This window comes from Saccopteryx leptura, chromosome 2 (genome assembly GCF_036850995.1).
Source record: "Saccopteryx leptura isolate mSacLep1 chromosome 2, mSacLep1_pri_phased_curated, whole genome shotgun sequence".
Lineage (NCBI taxonomy): Eukaryota > Metazoa > Chordata > Mammalia > Chiroptera > Emballonuridae > Saccopteryx > Saccopteryx leptura.
Window position 1 is genome coordinate 255,374,233 of NC_089504.1, and position 20,446 is coordinate 255,394,678.

The window sequence follows — 20,446 nt, forward strand, 5'->3', positions numbered from 1 at the left end:
CACGCCCACCAGGGGCGACACTCTGCCCACCAGGGGGGGATGCTCTGCCCCTCCGGGGGGTCGCTCTGCCACGACCAGAGCCACTCTAGCGCCTGGGGCAGAGGCCAAGGAGCCATCCCCAGCGCCCGGGCCATCTTGCTCCAATGGAGCCTCGGCTGTGGGAGGGGAAGAGAGAGACAGAGAGGAAGGGGGGGGGGGTGGAGAAGCAAATGGGCGCTTCTCCTATGTGCCCTGGCCGGGAATCGAACCTGGGTCCCCCGCACGCCAGGCCGACGCTCTACCGCTGAGCCAACCGGCCAGGGCTCTTCCAGGAGTTTTAAAATGACAAATTTAACTTCTTTGGCAGTGACAGAGTTTTCAAATTATCTATTTTGTATTGGGTGAGTTGGAATATAACTAGTGTTTTTCCGTAAGTGGACCCATTTCCTCTAAGGTGTTAAATTTATGTCTGGAGCTGTTTGCCATGTCCTCTTATTATCCTTCTGCTCTCTGCAAAGCCCATGGGACACTGTCTGTGTCCTGTCTGATACTGGTCAGTTGCATCTCTTCTCTTTTTGCTTTGTTAGTCTTGTTAGAGATTTGCCACTTAAAAAAAATTCTTTTCGGCCCTGGCCGGTTGGCTCAGCGGTAGAGCGTCGGCCTGGCGTGCGGGGGACCCGGGTTCGATTCCTGGCCAGGGCACACAGGAGAAGCGCCCATCTGCTTCTCCACCCCCCCCCCTTCCTCTCTGTCTCTCTCTTCCCCTCCCGCAGCCGAGGCTCCATTGGAGCAAAGATGGCCCGGGCGCTGGGGATGGCTCCTTGGCCTCTGCCCCAGGCGCTAGAGTGGCTCTGGTTGCAACAGAGCGACGTCCCGGAGGGGCAGAGCATCGCCCCCTGGTGGGCAGAGCGTCGCCCCTGGTGGGCGTGCCGGGTAGATCCCGGTCGGGCGCATGCGGGAGTCTGTCTGACTGTCTCTCCCTGTTTCCAGCTTCAGAAAAATACAAAAAAAATTCTTTTCAAAGAACTGGCTTTTTGCTTCATTGCTTTTCTCTACTGTTTTTCTGTTTTCTATCTTTCTTACTCAGTTGCTGACTTCGTTTGGTCCTATCTTGTTTCACCTGGATCTTTCTTATGCTGCTGTGGCAAGGGAAGGGGGTGGGCACGGCCTCCTCGCTGCCAGGGGCTCGAAGTCCAGGCGGCCCCCCTGAGAGGTCATTGCTCCCTTTTTCACTAGGTGGGGATGAGATGCTCTCCACTGACCCTGCAGAGGTGGGAGCTCCAGGAGGAGCTGCAAGGATGAAGGCCCTGGGTCCGTCTGGCCTTCTCTGACACAGCCCCAGGGAGGGTGTGCAGGCGCCTCATCAGGCTCACAACCATGCAGGTCAAGGCTCTGCACTTGGCCTTTACTCCTGTTGGGTGGGGAGAGGCCACTGTCGTTTCTATGGAGTTTAGCTTTAGTAGCATGGTTGCTGTCTAAAAGTGTTCTGTCTTGCTGGGCTGCCCTTTCTTGGTTCTGAGGCTAGAAAAAGCAGGTGTTTGCTGGGGCTGTTCTTATCTGTGCCTGTTCTTATCTGTGCCATTGGTTTTTCTTGGTTGTAGGGTTCTTCTCTTCCAAGTTTGGGATCTATGGGACAAAAAAGAAACCCAGGGGACCCATGACCATGATGTCATCTGGGTTCTAGAATTCTAGTCAGTCTGCCTTCTTCTCTCCACCTTTCAGAGTGTTCTTAATGTTTTTAGTTGCACTTAACAGGAGGAATAGGGCAGAGTACATCTATACCACATTCCTAAAGTGGAAAAATCTCCAAGTACTTTTTTTAAGACCATGTGGTTCTGATCACAGGAAAACAACATTACAATATTAAATTAGACCAACATTTTACTATAAAATCCCTTTCTAGAGAATTTTTACATAACTAAGCTTTCCTTTATCCCTCTAGTATTTTAATGGCAATGCAGATGCCTCTACAGTAAAAGAAAATCTGTTTGACCCACCGATAATGGCTAGATATATTAGGATCTATCCAACGAGATTCTACAGCAAGCCTGCCCTTCGACTGGAACTGCAAGGCTGCGAGATCAATGGTAAGGAACCGAGATGTATTACTATCCTGCTGCCACTCTGAGACTCAAGACTGAGAGGTGCAGGAGAAGGGGAAGGATTTTTAGTTCTCGTCAATCACTTATGCTCTTAAAATAGAACTTCTGGGAAGGAGAGGTTCCACTCAGGTGAACGGTCATGGTGGCTTAGCTGGCCACAGGCTCTACCAGCCAGAGGGCAGGCACCATCTCTGTGAGCGGCACTTGCAATGACACGAACACCACTTGGACCCTCCAAGGAAGGACCCTAGCTTAGAATGACCTCCATCAGCCCATTTTCAATAGAACTGAGACTCAAAATAGGTGTGACTCTTCCAAAGTCCTCCAGGTCATTGAGACTTTACTATAATCAAAGTATCTAACAACATTCCCGGCATGCGTTAGCGTTCAATGAATGATTTTGAAATCTAAGTCTGCTTTCCAACTTCCTGAAACCTTGACCATATATTCTGTTTCACATGCTGTGAAGGTATTCAAGCCTTTTCTATGTAAGCTGTTACTTTTCAGGGGATGTAATGTGACCTGTGGTATAAACATATCCAGGTAACCATAAGTGGCCATAATAAAATTCTACTATATATAATATAACAAAGATGTGTAAGAGTCTTAACAACTATGCTGCTTCCCTGACTCTTAAAAGTAGTGCTTTTCAAAATTTCTCACTGCCAAGCACAGAATGTAATACTTGTCTAGGTAGGAGTCTGGCGTAAAAGAATAAAGTAGCTGACCCAGGGCTTGGCTGACCCAGACACACCACTGGCCGCTCATAACTGAGGGAAGAGGGAGGCCAGTATACAGGCACATCCGAGACTTGCTGTGACACACCTGTTGGGAAGCTACAGCACCTTCTCTCAGGCGGAGGGATAAGCCATGGCTCATAGTGGAGAATATAGTTGAACCTTGGATCAGTTTCTTATCACAGCAGGTAGTGTTACCATATGCTCGCTATTCATGAGGGATACGGATTTGGGCATTGTGCCAGTGCTCAGACAGGAGTGGCCTGGAATAGCACCCCATAAAATGCAGCTTTTGCATGGGCGCGAGCACTCCTGAGACAGCTCTATAAACCACTGTTATTTCCTTCCCACATGCTAAGTGATGTACGTGGTGGTCTGCTCAGCTCACAAAGTCAAGCTTTCCTAAAATGGGACATTCAACCCTGTACCCATGAAACATTACATTACCTAACAAAATCCCCCCCAAAACTCCTCATATTCATGATATTTATATAATTAGTATTCTTCCTTTTAAGACATTTTTTCCACCCATGGAGAAAATAAGGCATCACTTAAAGAAAAGACCCCTGCATGATTTATTAGCAAGAACGATGTGTCCCCAAGACGATGGTGACCAGCAGTCAGCCGAGCTCACTCACAGCTACGGTCCTTGCACTCGTAGATCAGCCTCGCTGCCTGTGACATTCAAGTTCACACCCTGGCAGAATTCTAAAGGGTGCATAACATGAGTCACCGCCTAGGGCTGAAATAAATTATTCAATGTGATGACCAAGGGTCCACTATATCTGCTTCTTCTTCTGTTAGAAGAAGAAATAGACTTTGTTTTACATGCACAGATAGGGGTATTGTCTACCTCAGAGCAAAACACAAGGCTCGGTGACTCTGTGAAGGAGGGAAATGAGTTTAGATGCGTGGGTGTCAGACTGCCCCGGCCCAAATGTGGTTTCCGCTTCTCCTAGCTGTGTTACTTTAGGCAAGCTGCTTTTCCTTGCTGTTGTTTCTTCCTTTGTAAAACATAGGCAGTTAGGATCATTACCTAGTAGTCCATGGAAAGCCTGAAAACAGGGCTTGGTCCTTGGACAATTAAAGCTGACTGTGGGATGGTTGTTGTGTTGTTACTCAGGGGTAGTAATATTCCTTATCTCCTCCGCAGCACCAAACACAGTGCCGGGAATGTCGTAGGCATTCATCATGTCCCTCTTCTTTCAACAGGGTGCTCCACACCACTGGGTATGGAAAGCAGGAAGATAGAAAACTCACAAATCACAGCTTCCTCATTTAAAAAGTCTTGGTGGGGAGATTACTGGGAACCCTCCCTTGCCCGTCTGAATGCCCAGGGCCGTGTGAATGCCTGGCAAGCCAAGGTGAGTTATCCCCGGTGAACACAGTTCTCCTGGCTTCCATGAGAAAACAAAGACCTCACTATAAGAAACGCGGGGGGGGCGGTGGGGAGGCTGGGAAGCCAGACCATCATCCCCTGAGATTGCAGGTTATGATCCCAAGTCTGAGAATCTAGGATGTCTGCTGACTTCAGACCTGCAGCTCTAACTCTGGCTCTCAGAGAAGTTATCATCTCTGTAGTCCCCTTGGTCTAATCTTAATTCAGACCAGGGGTGGGCAAAAGGCCAGAGAATAAACACTGTAGGCCTTGGGCACCATTCATTCCCTGTCAGAACTACTCATCTCCATCATTGTAGCAGGAAAGTAGCCACAAACATTTTCTGAATGAATGATCATGGCGATGTCCCACTAAAACATTACTTACAAACACAGGTGGTGGGCCAGATTTGGCCTGGAGCTGTAGCTTGCAAATCCCTTTTGGGACAACTTACATTACTGATAAATGATTTATATTTGCAACATTTTCTCTTCTTAAGAGAGCCATTAAAAATAATTTGTTCCCTTTTTTTTTTTTTTTTTTTTTTTGAGAACTTTGTGATATTCCTTTAGACAACTGGCAGCTTGGTAAAATGCTGCAAAACCAGGGTTATAAGTCAGTGATCTAAGTTAAAGAAACATCTTCCAGAGAGTTATACTGCCCCTGGCATTAGCCCATTGAGTAGTTCAGGGGACAGTTTTAGGGTAACTCTTAATAACTGACTCACTTTTATGACCTCCTCCACTGATCTGAGAAATCAGAATGACATTAGACAGCAGAACAATCTGATCAGCCAATTTAATCCAAGTTCCCTAATTTCTATTCTCCTAACTCCCTCCCCTTAAGGTGCCACATTCCAATTCCCTGGACTCTCTATAGATTTCCACGTCCTTCCCTTAAATGAGGTCGGTCACCAGTGGTACTAGTAGGTAAATAGAAGACCTGGGATGCCATACAAATAGTTTTGGGAGCCAGTGTCTGAGCCTTGAAACTCAGTTCTGGACCTCCAGAGAATCACAGAATCACAGAATGTTAGAACAGCAAGGGACTCTGCAAGCATTTGGTCCAGACGTTTCCTTTTAAGTCTCAACACAAAGGAGAATAGTTTTTGCTTTAGGTTGGTGGCGGAATCAGAAATCCTGTCCCCCAATAAACAGGTCAGGGCTCCTTCCACCAGCTGAAGCAACCCAAACACCTCATTTTGCAATTCTGAAGAGATGGAAACTGAGACCCAAGAAGTTAAAATAATAAAACTAATAATGTGTTAGTACCTTATATTCATAGGATTTTAAAAAATAAAGTCATTTAGAAAAGAAAAGAAAAACTTAAAAAGGGAAAGGAAGTTGGATGTTTCCCAGGTGACCTTTCAGACCTGTTCACGGTGCAACCTTGTCACCCGCCCTCTATTTTACAGCCTTTAAATTTTTTTCTCTGTATATAATTTGCTCCTAGTGTTTTGAAATAATAAAAGCTCCAAATATGAAATGATAATTTTAATTTTAAATGCTACCATTTTAAATCTGGAGTTTTAGGTCAGAATTATTTGTTTCACTTCACCGATCAGCGTGAAATGTCTTTATAGGGTCTCTTCAGAGAGGCTGGCAATCTAAGCTAGACATATGGAAGCCTGCCTGCAGACTGAAGGGTCTCTACCCCTTTATGCCTACAAAAAACTGTATGCCTGGAAAACTCCTCTCACGATCTATATGCTATATCACTAGTACAACCTTGATTTGAAGACATTAAAATACCACCAAATGCCACCAGGGGGTGTAACAAAATTAACAACAGCAACAACAACAAAAAATGTATCTAATACAATAATCTTAATTCCATTCCTTTTCTTTAAAAATACATATGTATGTACATATATGTATACATATGTACACAGACATACACATATGAGTGATGCTGAGAAAAATATATCAAAATTCATGATTTCATATAGAACAGAAGGAGACCATGGGCATGATAAATCTCCCAAAGTTGAAAATTCATCTCAGGTTACTCCAAAACCCAGTCAGCCCTTCTGATCCTCCTCCTCCAAGTGCGTGTCACCAGACATGCGACCGGGAGTTTTGTCAGGCCAGAGACAGGACAATTACTATGCCATATCAAGCCCTAGGTATAGCTTTATCAGGCCTTGCAAATATTATATTGACTTGAAATCGTGGAAAAGAAGAAATTGGACTATTTCTGCTATTTGACATAAGCAATGGAAATAAAAGTGGGGTTTTTCTAAAATAAATAGGGGATGCTATCAAATTCTTTCCCAGATAATCATTCAGGAATATCAGTAATATCATCATAGCACTTAAAACAAACTTGCTTAACAGAATGCCATTTACAGAGATAGCCTATCCAGTTAATATTTTTCCCAAGTAAATTTCATTTACTTGTTTAGTCAGCAAATATTTTATGAACACCAACTGTGTGCCATGCATTGTGATAAGTATGTAGAAACAAAACTAAGTCGGTCCCTGTTCTCGAAGAAGAAGGGATACAAAAAAAAGTAAACAAATAATGATGGTACAGTGTCTCTGGAAGAAGTTAACACACGTGTTGTAACAACAAAGAAACAGACAAACAAAAAACAGGTAAGGCTTTGAGGAGACAGGGAATCCTAAGAAATGAGACAGAAAAGGAATCCTTGGCCCTCGCCAGGTAGCTCAGTTGGTTAGAGTGTCCCAATGCCTCAGGGGTGTGTGTTCAATTCTCGCTCACGTCACATATAAGAATCAACTAATAGATACGTAAATAAGTGAAACAACAAATCAATGTTTCTCTTTTTTTCTCTTTCCCTTCTTCTCTCTAAAAATCAATACATACATTTCAAAACAATCTTTCGAGCTCTGAGCATTTCTGAGTAACTTGATATATAAAAGCAAAGGTTTTAACATCTGTCTTATCCATGCGTTCTCATTTTCACAGGCAAACAACAACCAACAGTGGTTACAAATAGATCTGCTCAAAATCAAGAAAATAACTGCAATTGTAACACAGGGTGGCAAGTCTCTCTCCTCTACAATGTATGTGAAGAGCTACACCATCCACTACAGTGATCAGGGGACAGAATGGAAGCCTTACAGGCAGAAATCCTCCATGGTGGACAAGGTACAGGTGCTAGCTTGGCAAAAATAAAGCAACACTGTGCCAGGCCCTGGCTGGCAGTTCAGTTGTTTAGAGTGTGTCCCGATATAGCAAGGTTGAGAGTTCAATCCCTGGTCAGGGTACTTACAAGAATCAACCAATGAATGCATGAATAAGTGGGACAACAAATCAATGTTTCTCTCTCTCCCTTCCTCTCTCGCTCTTTAAATCAATAAAAATTAAAATTAGAAAAGAAAACTAGACCCTGGCCGGTTGGCTCAGTGGTAGAGCGTTGGCTCCCGGAGTGTGGATGTCCTGGGTTTGATCCCCGGTCAGGGCACACAGGAGACGTGACCAACTGTTTCTTTTCCCCTTCCTCTCCCCCTTCTCTCTGTCTTCCCTTTTCACAGCCAGGGCTCAATGGATTGAGCATTGGTTCCAGATGGGGGTTGCCGTGTGGATGCTGGTTGGGGCACATGCAGGAGTCTGTTTATCTTCCCTCCTCTCACTTAAAAAAGGCAGGCAGGCAGGCAAGAAAGGAGGGAGGAAGGGAGGGAGAGAGGAAGAAACAAAGGAAGGAAGGAAAACTGTGCTGTGCTGAGAACAGTACCTCTCAGTTGCAAATAGGTCTTTGCATCTGACAAATAGGCACACTTGTACCACCTCTCTCAGTCCTCCATGTCCTAGCTCTGCAGGTACCTGGCCTGGGGCAGGGACCATGCACACTGTCTTTCTGCTTTGACTGAGCCGCCTGTGAAGAGTGAGAACAAAACACAAGGGCAGGATGTGGAGTTTCATTTCTTCTGAATGAGAGATGGTGCTTGGGCAGCGGTGACAAATGATCCTAGACGTGGTGATTTAAACACTCACTTCTCACACTTCTCGGGGCTGGGGTCCAGGTCAGGGTGCCAGCATGTTTGGGTTTGGTGAGAGCCCTCTTCCTGGTATGTGCTTGTCTGGCTTTCCTTGTTGAGTGCACGCTCCTGTGTCTCCTCCCCTTTTTATGATGTGATTCATTCTCTCTAATTCAGTCTCACTTACCTCCCCAAGGCCCCATTTCCTAATACCATCCCACTTATCTGAAATAAAATAACAAATTTTGCCTGACCAGGCGGTGGCGCAGTGGATAGAGCGTCAGACTGGGATGTGGAGGACCCAGGTTCAAGACCCCGAAGTTGCCAGCTTGAGCGTGGGCTCATCTGGTTTGAGCAGGGCTCACCACCTTGAGCCTGCGGTCACTGGCTCGAGCAAGGGGCCACTCAGTCTGCTGTAGCTCCCCCCTCCCACCATCAAGGCACATATGAGAAATTGATCAATGAACAACTAAGGAGCCACAATGAAGAATTGATGCTTCTCATTTCTCTCCCTTCCTGTCTGTCCCTATCTGTCCCTCTCTCTGACTCTCTCTGTCTCTGCCACAAAAAAAAAAAAAAAAAAAAAAAAAAAAAAATTCAAATTTTATATATGAATTTTGGGAGAATACAAGAAATCCTCCTACTGTGAAATAACATTGTATTAGCATTGCCTTGGGTATATTTGCTATTCAAGAACTGATCAGGTGTTTTGTTCGGTCTGCTTCTGGTTGTACCAGGATGTCCTCACAGCGGGGTAAGCATCGTTGTCATAATCAGAGAGTGATTTAGCTTCTGCTGTGTGTTCATCTGGGGGGACTTGCTGGGGATGCAAAATAAATTAATTAATTAAAGGGAAAAGGGACACTATAGCTGAGGACATAGGGTACATCCGAAAAGGAGAACTGTAAACACACAGGTGCATTTTATTTCCAGTGTTAGTAATAGCGAACAGTTTATCAGTGCCACTGCTATCTGGAGCTTACTAGGTACTTGTTATATGTTTACATACTTTCTTAATACTTACAGCTTCTGTAAGGTAAAATGTTATTATCCCCACTTTGCCTGTGAGGAATCTAGAATCGGAAACTGTCAGTAACTTGCTTAAAGTCACACATCTGAAGTCAGAGGTGGTTTTGCAGATGTCCCAAGACACTACATCGAATGTTTTATTTTTCCCAAAGTCAACTCCGATCATTGGTGAGGTAAAAATCCCCAGCGAGGTCTGTCTAGGGCAGTGGTAGTCAACCTGGTCCCTACCGCCCACTAGAAGGCATTCCAGCTTTCATGGTGGGCGGTAGCGGAGCAACCAAAGTATAAATAAAAAGATAGATTTAACTAGAGTAAGTTGTTTTATAAAGATTTATTCTGCCAAACTTAGTGAAAATCTGACATAAAGTACTTGGTGAGTAATTATTATTATATGCTTTAACTTGCTGTAACTCTGCTTTATAAATTTTATAAAGTAAAGTTACTTCCTTACTTTATAAATCACCATTACTGTGGAACCGGTGGGTGGTTAGAAAATTTTACTACTAACAGAGATACAAAAGTGGGCGGTAGGTATACAAAGATTGACTAACTCTGGACTAAAGTGTTACTTTATAACTGATTGAGGATCATCTCTGAGGGAATGTCATCTGTGTTCTTTGATGCCCTCGGTTTGAATGAAAAAAAAAATTGAAAAATTATCTGTAAAATTTTTATACCCAATATACCATCATTAAATTTTTTTTCTCATATTTTGCTTTCAGGTTTTTGAAGGAAATAGTAATGTTAAAGGATATGTGAAGAACTTTTTCAACCCACCAATCATTTCTAGGTATATCCGCATCATTCCGAAAACATGGAATCAAAGTATTGCACTTCGCCTGGAGCTCTTCGGCTGTGACATTTACTAGGATTGAATATTCAAAGAGACAGGAAGGACTCTTAAAGATATCAAGCCATTTAGAGTGTGCAGTGTATTTTATAGCTATGTTAAATCCTCGATTAGAGAATAAAATTTTATATATGCAATTTTTTTATAATGTAACTCATTGCTGCCATTAAGTGAGATGATGGCTATTATTTCTATATTAATTTGAATATAAATGGGAAAATATTAAGAACCAAAAAGAAAATGGCTTATCTTTCACAATGATTAAATATGCTATATAAAGTAATCTTCACGTAGTTAATATGCTTCAAAATAGTTCTTTCAAAACCTAAACACATTAAGTTCATTTTAAGTGCATTTCTAGACCTGGGTAGCTTTCATGCCTACATTTTTCTTTTTTAAAAAACTATGATTTAAGAGTCAAAGCCTGACCAGGCAGTGGGGCAGGGGATAGAACATTGGACTGGGACACGGAGGACCCAAGTTCGAGGCCCCAAGGTCACCCAGCTTGAGCGCAAGCTCATCTGGTTTAAGCAGGGTTCACTAGCTTGAGCCTAAGGTCACTGGCTTGAGCAAAGGGTCATTTGGTCTGCTGTAGCCCCTGGTAAAGGCACATATGAGAAAGCAATCAATGAACAACTAAGGTGCCACAACTGTCTGTCCCTATCTGTCCCTCTCTCTATCTCTGTCTCTGTCACAGAAAAAAAAGAAAAAAAGAATGAAGGGTGTGAGTGGAGCACAGAGCACATTCCTAGCGGCTGTGGCTGATGCAATGCTGTGAGAATACTCCACTTCCCAGAATCCTCCTGGGCATACCCAGGAAGGAAGCTCCCCCACTATAAGGAAGTGACTTAGCGCCAACCACGCAGCTCCCTGATCTTTTCAGCCATTGGCTATGAAGGACACACTGTAACACCCATGTTACACCCAGGCTGAACCCATGTATATAAGCTAGCTTACTTCCTGAATAAAGTGGATCTGTGTCACTGAACCTGGTTCCTGGAGTCGGGTCTTTGCATCTCCGTCGTCCTCACCCCTGGCAGGACTTGTCCACAACTAGCGCCCAATGTGGGGCAGGGACCTAACCGGCATCCAAGGGATGGGTGAGTGACCCTCTGCAATGGGAAACCTTCTCCCCCACTCTCGAGCCCTGCAGGCTTGAGCCCTGCACGCCCTATTGCAGAGTAGGCAAGTTGAAGTTTGTGAGAAGGATTTCTGTACTTACTGGGAGATTCTCTCTGGTCTCAATCCCTGGATTGAGGATGCGCTGCTCTGGGACCCGGATACTTGGGCCCGAGCTCTCCGACGTGTTCGTTTAGCTGAGGTACATGAGGGACGGGCCTTCCCTCTTGGCCTCACTCCTGCCTTATTGGCAATACACGCCTGCTTGACCGGTGCTCCTGCTGGGGACCCTCCACTGGTCCCTAAGGTCCTACAGGCTACTCCTCTTTCAGAGGAACCCCTACCTCCCTATTCGCCCCTCCCCACTGAGGAGGAAAGTAGATTAGCCTCCAAGTTTGACAAAATTGAAGCTGAGCATGCAAAAACAAAACCAACCGAATTGCTAACTGCGCCATTAGCTCTGCCTCCAGAAAAAGCAGAAGTCACTACTTCCACATTTCCTGCTGAGGCTCAATGCCCCACTCCAGCCTCTCAGATGCCATTTTCTCCAACACATGTTCCTGCTGCAGACCCATGGGCCAGCCTATACACCCCCATGTGTCAGATATATCCCATGAATCATGCTCTTCCAGCTCAAAGGTTAAAGCCTTTTGTTCCCAATGGCAAATCACACACCGCCTTGGCATTCCTTATAATCCCCAAGGACAAGCCATTGTAGAATGGCAACACAGAGACATCAAGCTTCAAAATAAAAAAGAAAGGGGGATATGCCCCGGGCCTCACCCGGAGAAGTGCTCCTCAGTGCTGCATTCACTCTCAATTATTTAACTTTTGATTCTGATGGTATAACTCCAGCCTACAAATGTTGAGGAGGCCTTCGTAGCCACCCAACCCCTTTACCATTACTACCCCTTTACCATTACTACACAGCTCAGTGGCAGGGATTGCACCCCCTTCTAACACAAGGAAGAGGTTATGCTTGTGTTTTTCCTCCAACACCTGTGAACAACTCCAGTTCAGGAGATGGCCAGTCTCAGCCTTGAACGGCCACCTGGAGGAGGTCCTCACCCTGTTCCTCCTCATATGTGCCATTATCACAGAGAACTCCCAGGCACAAGGAGATCCTCACGTCTGAGTGGCTGTTCCCCACCCTGGCATAATTATGCCTGTTGAAGTTAATAGCCCACAGTTTCTAGCAGTATATTCCAGTAACTGCTCCCTTAGTCTCCCTTCTGACAATAGTGGCCGGGAATCCCGACAGTGGAACAGCACTATATGGGGTAACCTCAGTGACCCAATGCTACTTAAGTTTACTCTGAATAATAACACCATCCCCTCGGAGGGGTGGGTCCTCCTTCAAAATCATACTACAGGGGACTTTGCTGAAAACAGTACTACTAACCAAGGCTCAGTACTTGGCCTACAAGCCCTCCCCCCCCCTAGCTACCAACAGCTGGGCCCGCCCCCTAACCTTGCCTTCCCAGGGTCACCTCTTTGCCCGTTCCTGTATGATGAACATCTAAGAACACTCCCGAGAGAAGGAATTCCCTGGAGAGACTGCCGCATTGCCTCGGGCCCGGATGCACAGACCATCAACCTTGGAGTTTGGCATTGGAGACTGAGGACGGAATGCAACCATATGCAGTATGCAGCCTGTGGCAAGCCATTCGTTCCGTGTTTGGATGCTGGGACCTTTGTGGGAAGGGGGCGTGCATGGACCTACATTCATTTTTTTACAATCAAAATGGAACTGTGTTTAATGGCACCTAGAAGGTCTCTGTAACACAATAGGAGGGAAATGACATCCCGACCCCTAGGAGGAATCCCCTGTTTAAGACTCCCATTCTATTTCCTAACTAGTCAAACATTACAGAAGCTTGCCTCATTGTTTAATCCAGCTAATCTATTAGCATGTAGTATAATAGGTATTATAGTTGTTTTAGTTCTACTAGGGTTCAGTTGCATAATGTGTAGCATTCAGAAGCTACAACAGCAAGTTGTCATTCATCAAGTCCAATTGGCCTTAATTAAAAGAGAAGGGGGAGATGTGGGTGGAGCACAGAGCGCATTCCTAGCAGCTGTGGCTGATGCAATGCTGTGAGAATACTCCAGCTCCCAGAAGCCTCCTGGGCATACCCAGGAAGGAAGCTTGCCCACTATAAGGAAGTGACTTAGCGCCAACCATGCAGCTCCCTGTTCTTTTCAGCCATTGGCTATGAAGGACATGCTATAACACCCTATAGGCTGAACCCATGTATATAAGCTAGCTTACATCCTGAATAAAGTAGATCTGCATCACTGAACCTGGTCCCCAAAGTTGGGTCTTTGTGTCTCTGTTGTCCTCACCCCTGGCAGGACTTGTCCACAGAAGGGAACAAACGAGACTTTTAAATGGTTGACTTTTCTTGACAGGGGAGAGAAAATCTTATCACATGACATGATGAGTGCTTGAAATACCCCATCTTCTCTACCTGACGATGAGTTTTCTGACCCTCCACACAGGAAAACAGAAGCAAGCATATTTCCAGGAGTGCTGTTGGCCTGTCAATCTGACCTGTTCTCCCCTGGGACTGATGACACAACATCAGTGTCCAGTATTAGGGGTCATCAGACACAGAACAGAACCAAAATAACCATTGGAGAACTGAACACTCAACCTCGGCTTTATGCCAGCTGACACTACCTGACGCAGTTTCAGAACATGGCTTTGCCTAAGGGAACACTGTGATCTGTAAAGCGAGCATCAGGACCACTGGTCCAAATGCAGCTCTGCCCGCCAGGGCTGGCCCCTGGCCAATTTAATGCTCTGCAGTCACTGTCTTTTTTTTTTTTTTTTTTTTTTTCTTTTCATTTTTCCAAAGGTGGAAACAGGGAGGCAGTCAGACAGACTCCCACATGTGCCCGACTGGGATCCACCCAGCATGCCCACCAGGGGGCGATGCTCTGCCCTTCTGGGGCATCGCTCTGTTGCATCCAGAGCCACTCTAGCGCCTGAGGCAGAGGCCACAGAGCCATCCCCAGCGCCCGGGCCATCTTTGCTCCAATGGAGCCTTGGCTGCGGGAGGGGAAGAGAGAGACAGAGAAGAAAGAGAGGGGGAGGGGTGGAGAAGCAGATGGGCGCTTCTCCTATGTGCCCTGGCCAGGAATCGAACCCAGGACTCCTGCACGCCAGGCCGACACTCTACCGCTGAGCCACCGGCCAGGGCCTCTCTTGAAATTCTTAATAATTTTTTTTTAACCATGAGTTCGACATTTGCAATTTGCAATGGGTCCCACACACTGTGTACCTTAGTCCTGGGTCCCACTAACACAGCCAGGGGCAGAGTCTCTCGTCTGATCTAGAATCCACCGAGATATAAAAGAGGAAAGGAAATCATGCTGAGCATTAGGCAGGGGTGGAGATGAGACTGGAGCCTGAGATCAGACTTCATTATCCAGTGTATAAAACAATTAAGGCTAGAAGGGTCAACAACTTGCCTGAGGCTGCTGCTTGCTCATGTCAGAACTGAAACCAGAAACAAGATGATCATATTCCCAGCCTCTCCTTCAGCCTGGTTCCCCTTCCATAAAACGGCAATTTTTTTTATAATGATTATGATTCATCCTCCCCCGACAGACAGGAAATATTAATTAGGAAAAGCTATTAATTGATCTGAAAATTACTTGTTTTGAGAATCAATGAAATGTTTGGGTTATACCTGATCTTTGTTTTACTCCTCTTATTTTGAAATAAAAACATGGATTCTTGTTCCTCTTTTTGAAGTCATTTAAGTGAAATTACAACTTTTACCTTAGAGTCTATCCTCCACTGACATAACATACTCCACTGTTTTTTATGTCATAACTGGTTGCTATGGAAAAGAAATGTGACTCACAGTAGAAACAAACAGATCTAAGCATTATTAATTAGTCCAGTTGGAAAAGAAGAGCTATGAGTGCATCACAAATACAAAAAAGGTCAGAAGAAACACGGAATTCATTCTCCAGAATTTTTTTTTCAAGTTATTGAAAGAAATTACAAACTTCATGACACTTTTGAGAATAACTTGGAAAAATCAATGTATTTTGGGTTCAGGACCATTTGGGAAAACTCAACGGAAAAGCCTGAAGCAATAGGTTGGATCCTCCAAAGAACTAGGAAATGTCTTCCCACTTCTCTGGATGAACTAAGAAGAAGCAAGTCACAGAGTGGAATGTGGTTCTACCAGTGGTATATGCCCTAAGGCAGGGAGCCCAACACACACTTAGAACTATCAGAGCTCAATGCTACCATTTTTCTTGCTGGTTTTTTTTTTCTTATAGAGTTATTTCATGAAAAATTTTGTGATGCCTAATGCTCCCAAGCTGTTATGTTCCCATAGTCTAGAGATAGGGCAAGCAGAAGGACACAGATGCACAAAATGACATTTACACTGTCAATGCCCAGGTAATGAGAAGGTTTTTCATATCTAGGTATTATGCTAGGATAGATTATAGAGATTTAAGATTTGATCTCTGTCGGTTGTATGAAATATCCTCACCAAAAGATATGTATTTTGCATTTAGTATGTGGAAATAAAACTTAATAATATTAACCTCCCTAGTTAGACCATCACCTTAATTTAAAAAAAAATGTATTAAGCTTATTCTATCAACACAACAATGTAGAGGAGAATATATATAAAGAGAATAAAAGATGCTGTTCAGGCTCTTCGAACTACTTGTTACCCAGTTGGCTTGACAAGCATACGATGCAAACACAGACTACGGGCAGATTTTACTCTGAGTAGTAAGTTGTAATAAGTCAGTCAATGAAGTAACTTCATGGAGGATAGAATCAGACTGTGAAAGTTTTTGAAGAAGGTGACCTGGCCCAAACCTTGAAGACATTGGGCATATATTAAGGCAATCTGTGAAGAACCCCCAAGCACTAAGTTGGGGTGAGGGTCAATAAGGACCAGAGAAGTGTAAGAGCTTCATTCTTAAATTCAGGACTCTGTGGTCATCACACCCGCCTGGCCATCTATCCTGCCATTGCCACCGCCGGCATGAACTCCTCGCAATTCAAGAAGGGCTTTTGGCCAAAGTCAAGAACCAGCTCCTGTCAAAATATGATTCTCAGGCCCTGGCCGGTTGGCTCAGCGGTAGAGTGTCGGCCTAGCGTGCGGAGGACCCGGGTTCGATTCCCGGCCAGGGCACACAGGAGAAGCGCCCATTTGCTTCTCCACCCCTCCGCCGCGCCTTCCTCTCTGTCTCTCTCTTCCCCTCCCGCAGCCAAGGCTCCATTGGAGCAAAGATGGCCCGGGCACTGGGGATGGCTCTGTGGCCGCTGCCTCAGGTGCTAGAGTGGCTCTGGTCGCAACATGGCGACGCCCAGGATGGGCAGAGCATCGCCCCCTGGTGGGCAGAGCGTCGCCCCATGGTGGGCGTGCCGGGTGGATCCCGGTCGGGCGCATGCGGGAGTCTGTCTGACTGTCTCTCCCTGTTTCCAGCTTCAGAAAAAATGAAAAAAAAAAAATATGATTCTCAGAAGGAGGTGGAACTCTGCAGCTGGATAGAAAGACTCTTGGGCCTATCGGTCCCAACTTCTGGAAGGATCTGAAGGATGGAACTGCCCTGTGCACAATCATGAATAGCTGCAGCCAGGCTTGGTCCCCAAGATCGACTGCTGCATGCAAAACTGGCACCAGCTGGAAAAACTCTCCAACTTCATCAAGGTCATGATCAGCTACGGCATGAACTCTGTGGACCTGTTCAAGGCCAATGACCTGTTTGAGAGTGAGAACCAGACACAGGTACAGGTGTCTCTCCGAGCTCTGGCAGGGAGAGCCAAGAGAAAGGGGCGGCAGGGTGGCATGGAATTTGCATCAAGTACTTGGAGAAGGAGGAGCAGAACTTCAATGACACCACCATGAAGTCAGGCCAATGTGTCACTGGGCTCTAGATGGGCACCAACAAGTGTTCCAGCCAGTTAGGCATGACAGCATATGGTGTGAGAGGTGGTTTGTAGGACTCTAAGAACCATATCCTACCACCCATGGGCCACTCAACCCATTAGCCTGCAAATGGGCACCAACAGGTGTGCCAGCCAGGTGAGCATGATGGTTCCCGGGACCCAGTGGCACATCTATAACATCAAACTGGTGACCAACAAGTGTGATAACTCCTCTATGTCTCTTCATATGGGCTTCAGGCAGGGCGCCAACCACAGCGGCCAGGTCTTTGGCCTGGGCTGGCAGATATATGATCCCAAGAACTCCACACGGCTCAGTGGCTGATGGGACTCCAGGGTAAGTTGGCAACTTCCCAAGTGCAGGGAAGGCCCCAGAGTAACCTCCTAACTACCAAGAGGAGGCAGACGCATCATCGCTCCATCTGAGATTTCTGTTTTCATCTAGTTTTTCTATGTGTTCAAGCGCGTCCAGCTGAGGGTGTGTGAAGGCCAGATCCAGATGCATGTAGGGCAGAGGTCCTTGCCAGGGCACATCCGAGTAGTACATTTCCCAGCAGGCTTTGGGCCAGGCTGTGGGGGTCAGAAGAAACCTGTGCAGGGAGGGAAACTGGCCCCTAATGATTTCTGGTTGCTTCTGCCCCTCTTCCCTTTTCTCTGTTGAACAGTTTGAGGTTTCTGTACCCATTAAAGTTTTAGGCAGTTTTAACAAAACAGAAGTAATTTTTTTTTCAGGGGAATGGGATGGGGATGGTGGAGGGGAGTGCTAGGAAGGAAGTCCCCTGGGAGAAGGCCAGGCCACAGTCCCTAGATATTTTAGGTATCTTCAGGGACTGGATTTCCCCAGGACCTCCAGGGGCCCAGTGAGGAAACTGAGGCCCAGACAGGACAATGGTTGAGGCAAAGCCATAGCCCCCTTCTATATATGTCCCCTTCTTCCTTGCCAAGTACTGCACAGAGAGCCTCACCAGGGGGCCATCCCTAGGACCAGTCCCACCCAGGAGCCCTGAAACCAGGGGATAATGTGAAATACCAACTGTGGGTTGAAGGCAATAAAAATCTCTTTTTATGGGAAAAAAAGTTCAGGACCCCATAAGCCTTTGTTAACATACCCATTCTTCCTACTCCGTCGGGTACACAGTCTGATACCTGCTTACCCCCCACCCCCACCCACAGAGCCGTGCCCAGAAGTCCCATGTGCTTGCAAGGTCAAAAGAAATAAAAACAGCGGCTACCTGTGAGGACCTGACAGTTTGGGGGTGGGGTGAGAGAGAGATATAGAGATCTAAAACATATCCCTCAACTGCAAACGGGGGATGACAGATGGCTGTGACTAGATTACACACGGGTCACTTTGGGTGGTGTTATGGATGCCACATGGGGCAGGATTCCGACTTGCTCAGGGGGAGAGGACAGGGCATGCCGATCAGAGGGAATGGTGATGAGCAGGGAGAAATTGGGTAAAGGTGTGCCATGTGTGGGAAACTGACTCACACGGTTACATCTGGAAAACGACAAGACTTGAATATGATTGCTTTATTTTGTTTTGTTTTTCCACATATGAGCCACCTCAAATTCTTCTGCACATTCCTGTTTTACAATGAGGGGCAGCTCCTCAATGTCTCAAGGATTATGTACAGGTAATGTCATGCACTCACCCGCTATTTTATTGGCAAGAAATTTGGTAATGGGCGGTGGACCTGTTCTGTTTATCATGACTGCCTTCTACAACTATCCCTACTTGTTGACTACAGAGCTTTCTGGAAGTCTGGCAACCATGTTTACAGATGTGACAGATAATGTAAAACTTTCATTTTCTGATTAGTCTTAAGGAAATAAATGACAAAAGCTGTATTTCTTTCTTTCTTTTCTTTTCTTTTTTTTTTTTAAGTGAGAAGAGAGGAGATAGAGAAACCTAGTCCTGCATGCGCCCCAACCAGGATCCACCCGGCAACCTCCACTAAGGGCCGACTCTCCAATCAACAGAGCTATCCTCAGCGCCCAGGGCTGACACTTGAACCAGTTAACCCACTGGCTGAGAGAGGGGAAAAGAGAAAGAAGGAGGAGAGGAAGAGAAGCAGATGGTTCCTTCTCATCTGTGCCCTGACCAGGGATCAAACCCAGGATGTCCACACGCCAGGCTGACGCTCTATCCACTGAGCCAGCTGGCCAGAGCCAAAAGCTGTATTTCTATATAAAGTGCTTAGAATAGACCTTGGCACATAGTAAGTTCTATATAGGCAATGATTATCATTAATATTAACATTATAAATAACAATGAGAGTATAAATATGATATATATAACACCAATAAAATGGTATTAATTATGATGATGAATAATTGTTGTTAATTTCTGCTGTGTTGAACACCTTGTTTTACACCACTCATTACTTTTTTTAAATTGTGGTAAAATATACATAACAAAAATGGTCGAAATGGTATATTTTGTAAGTGCACAGTTCAGCGGTGTTAAGAATGTTCACACTGTTGTGCAGTCATCACCACTTTTATAGCTGCTCTATTTTCTACCTGTACCTCCATGCTCTTCCCAGTAAGTGGAGAGCCTGACTCAGCTGTATACCTAGACAGAGTTCTGAGGACTTGCACACAGAGGTCAAGCCTTAATTATCCAGGCTAAACAAAGAATTGAACAGCTTGAATTGACTTTCTTCAGTGGACTTAACTGACCTAATTACATTTTTCTCAGGGGTAGAGACTGGAAAATTTTTAATAGTGGATGCAAACATTAACATTTCATTCCAAGTCCACAGTCCTAGAATGTAATTCAGATATTATTGTAAATTACCCACAGACAAATTGGATAATGTAAAGCAGTATTAAGTAGAAATTGACTCAATGAGAAAAATTAAGTGGTTGCCAATTGATTTAAGGAAGCTTAAAACGGGGGGTGGGGGATGGTGGGACGTAAATAAGTTGTGCTGGAGCCTGAACTAGAAAGAATGGTCTGCATGCTAGACTGTAGTACTATGTAGCTTCACATGGAGGTTGTGAAGACTGTACTTTTCTACCATGCACCAAATAGGTCTTTAAAAATTACTGGTTTGGTCTTTCTCAGATTATTATAAAGAATCTACTCTGCTCTCCTGGCAGCTGACATTCTGAATCAAAGGTTCTTATATATACTTCTTCAGGTGGCAGAGTAATTGGCAAGCACTATGCTGTTAGCAAAAATTAATATAGTATATAGATGAATGAATGAATTAGTATATTTATCTCCTCTTTGCCTAAAAGATTTAAGGGTGCTTAAAAGAAAACATAAAATATTACTGTTGTAGCAAAACCAGCAAGAGTATACAGATGTTCTCCACACCAAAGTTCACATTTAAAGGAGTCTTTTATTCAAAGTTGTTGACCGCAG

The 20,446-nt window shown here is 45.1% G+C and overlaps 1 protein-coding gene and 1 pseudogene across 1 annotated transcript in view; both read left to right on the forward strand.

Moving 5' to 3' along the window:
• Positions 1 to 11,007, forward strand: part of F5 (coagulation factor V) — a 71,416-nt gene extending 60,409 nt beyond the window's left edge. The window contains exons 22-25 of the mRNA XM_066371430.1: positions 1,922 to 2,066; positions 4,031 to 4,182; positions 7,128 to 7,310; positions 9,892 to 11,007. Of these exons, the coding sequence (XP_066227527.1) occupies positions 1,922 to 2,066; positions 4,031 to 4,182; positions 7,128 to 7,310; positions 9,892 to 10,038 (627 nt within the window). The 3' untranslated portion in view covers positions 10,039 to 11,007. The remainder of the gene's footprint in view (positions 1 to 1,921; positions 2,067 to 4,030; positions 4,183 to 7,127; positions 7,311 to 9,891) is intronic.
• A 75-nt stretch (positions 11,008 to 11,082) lies between these two features.
• LOC136391917 (calponin-2 pseudogene) lies at positions 11,083 to 17,395 on the forward strand (annotated as a pseudogene).
• Positions 17,396 to 20,446: the final 3,051 nt, after the last annotated feature.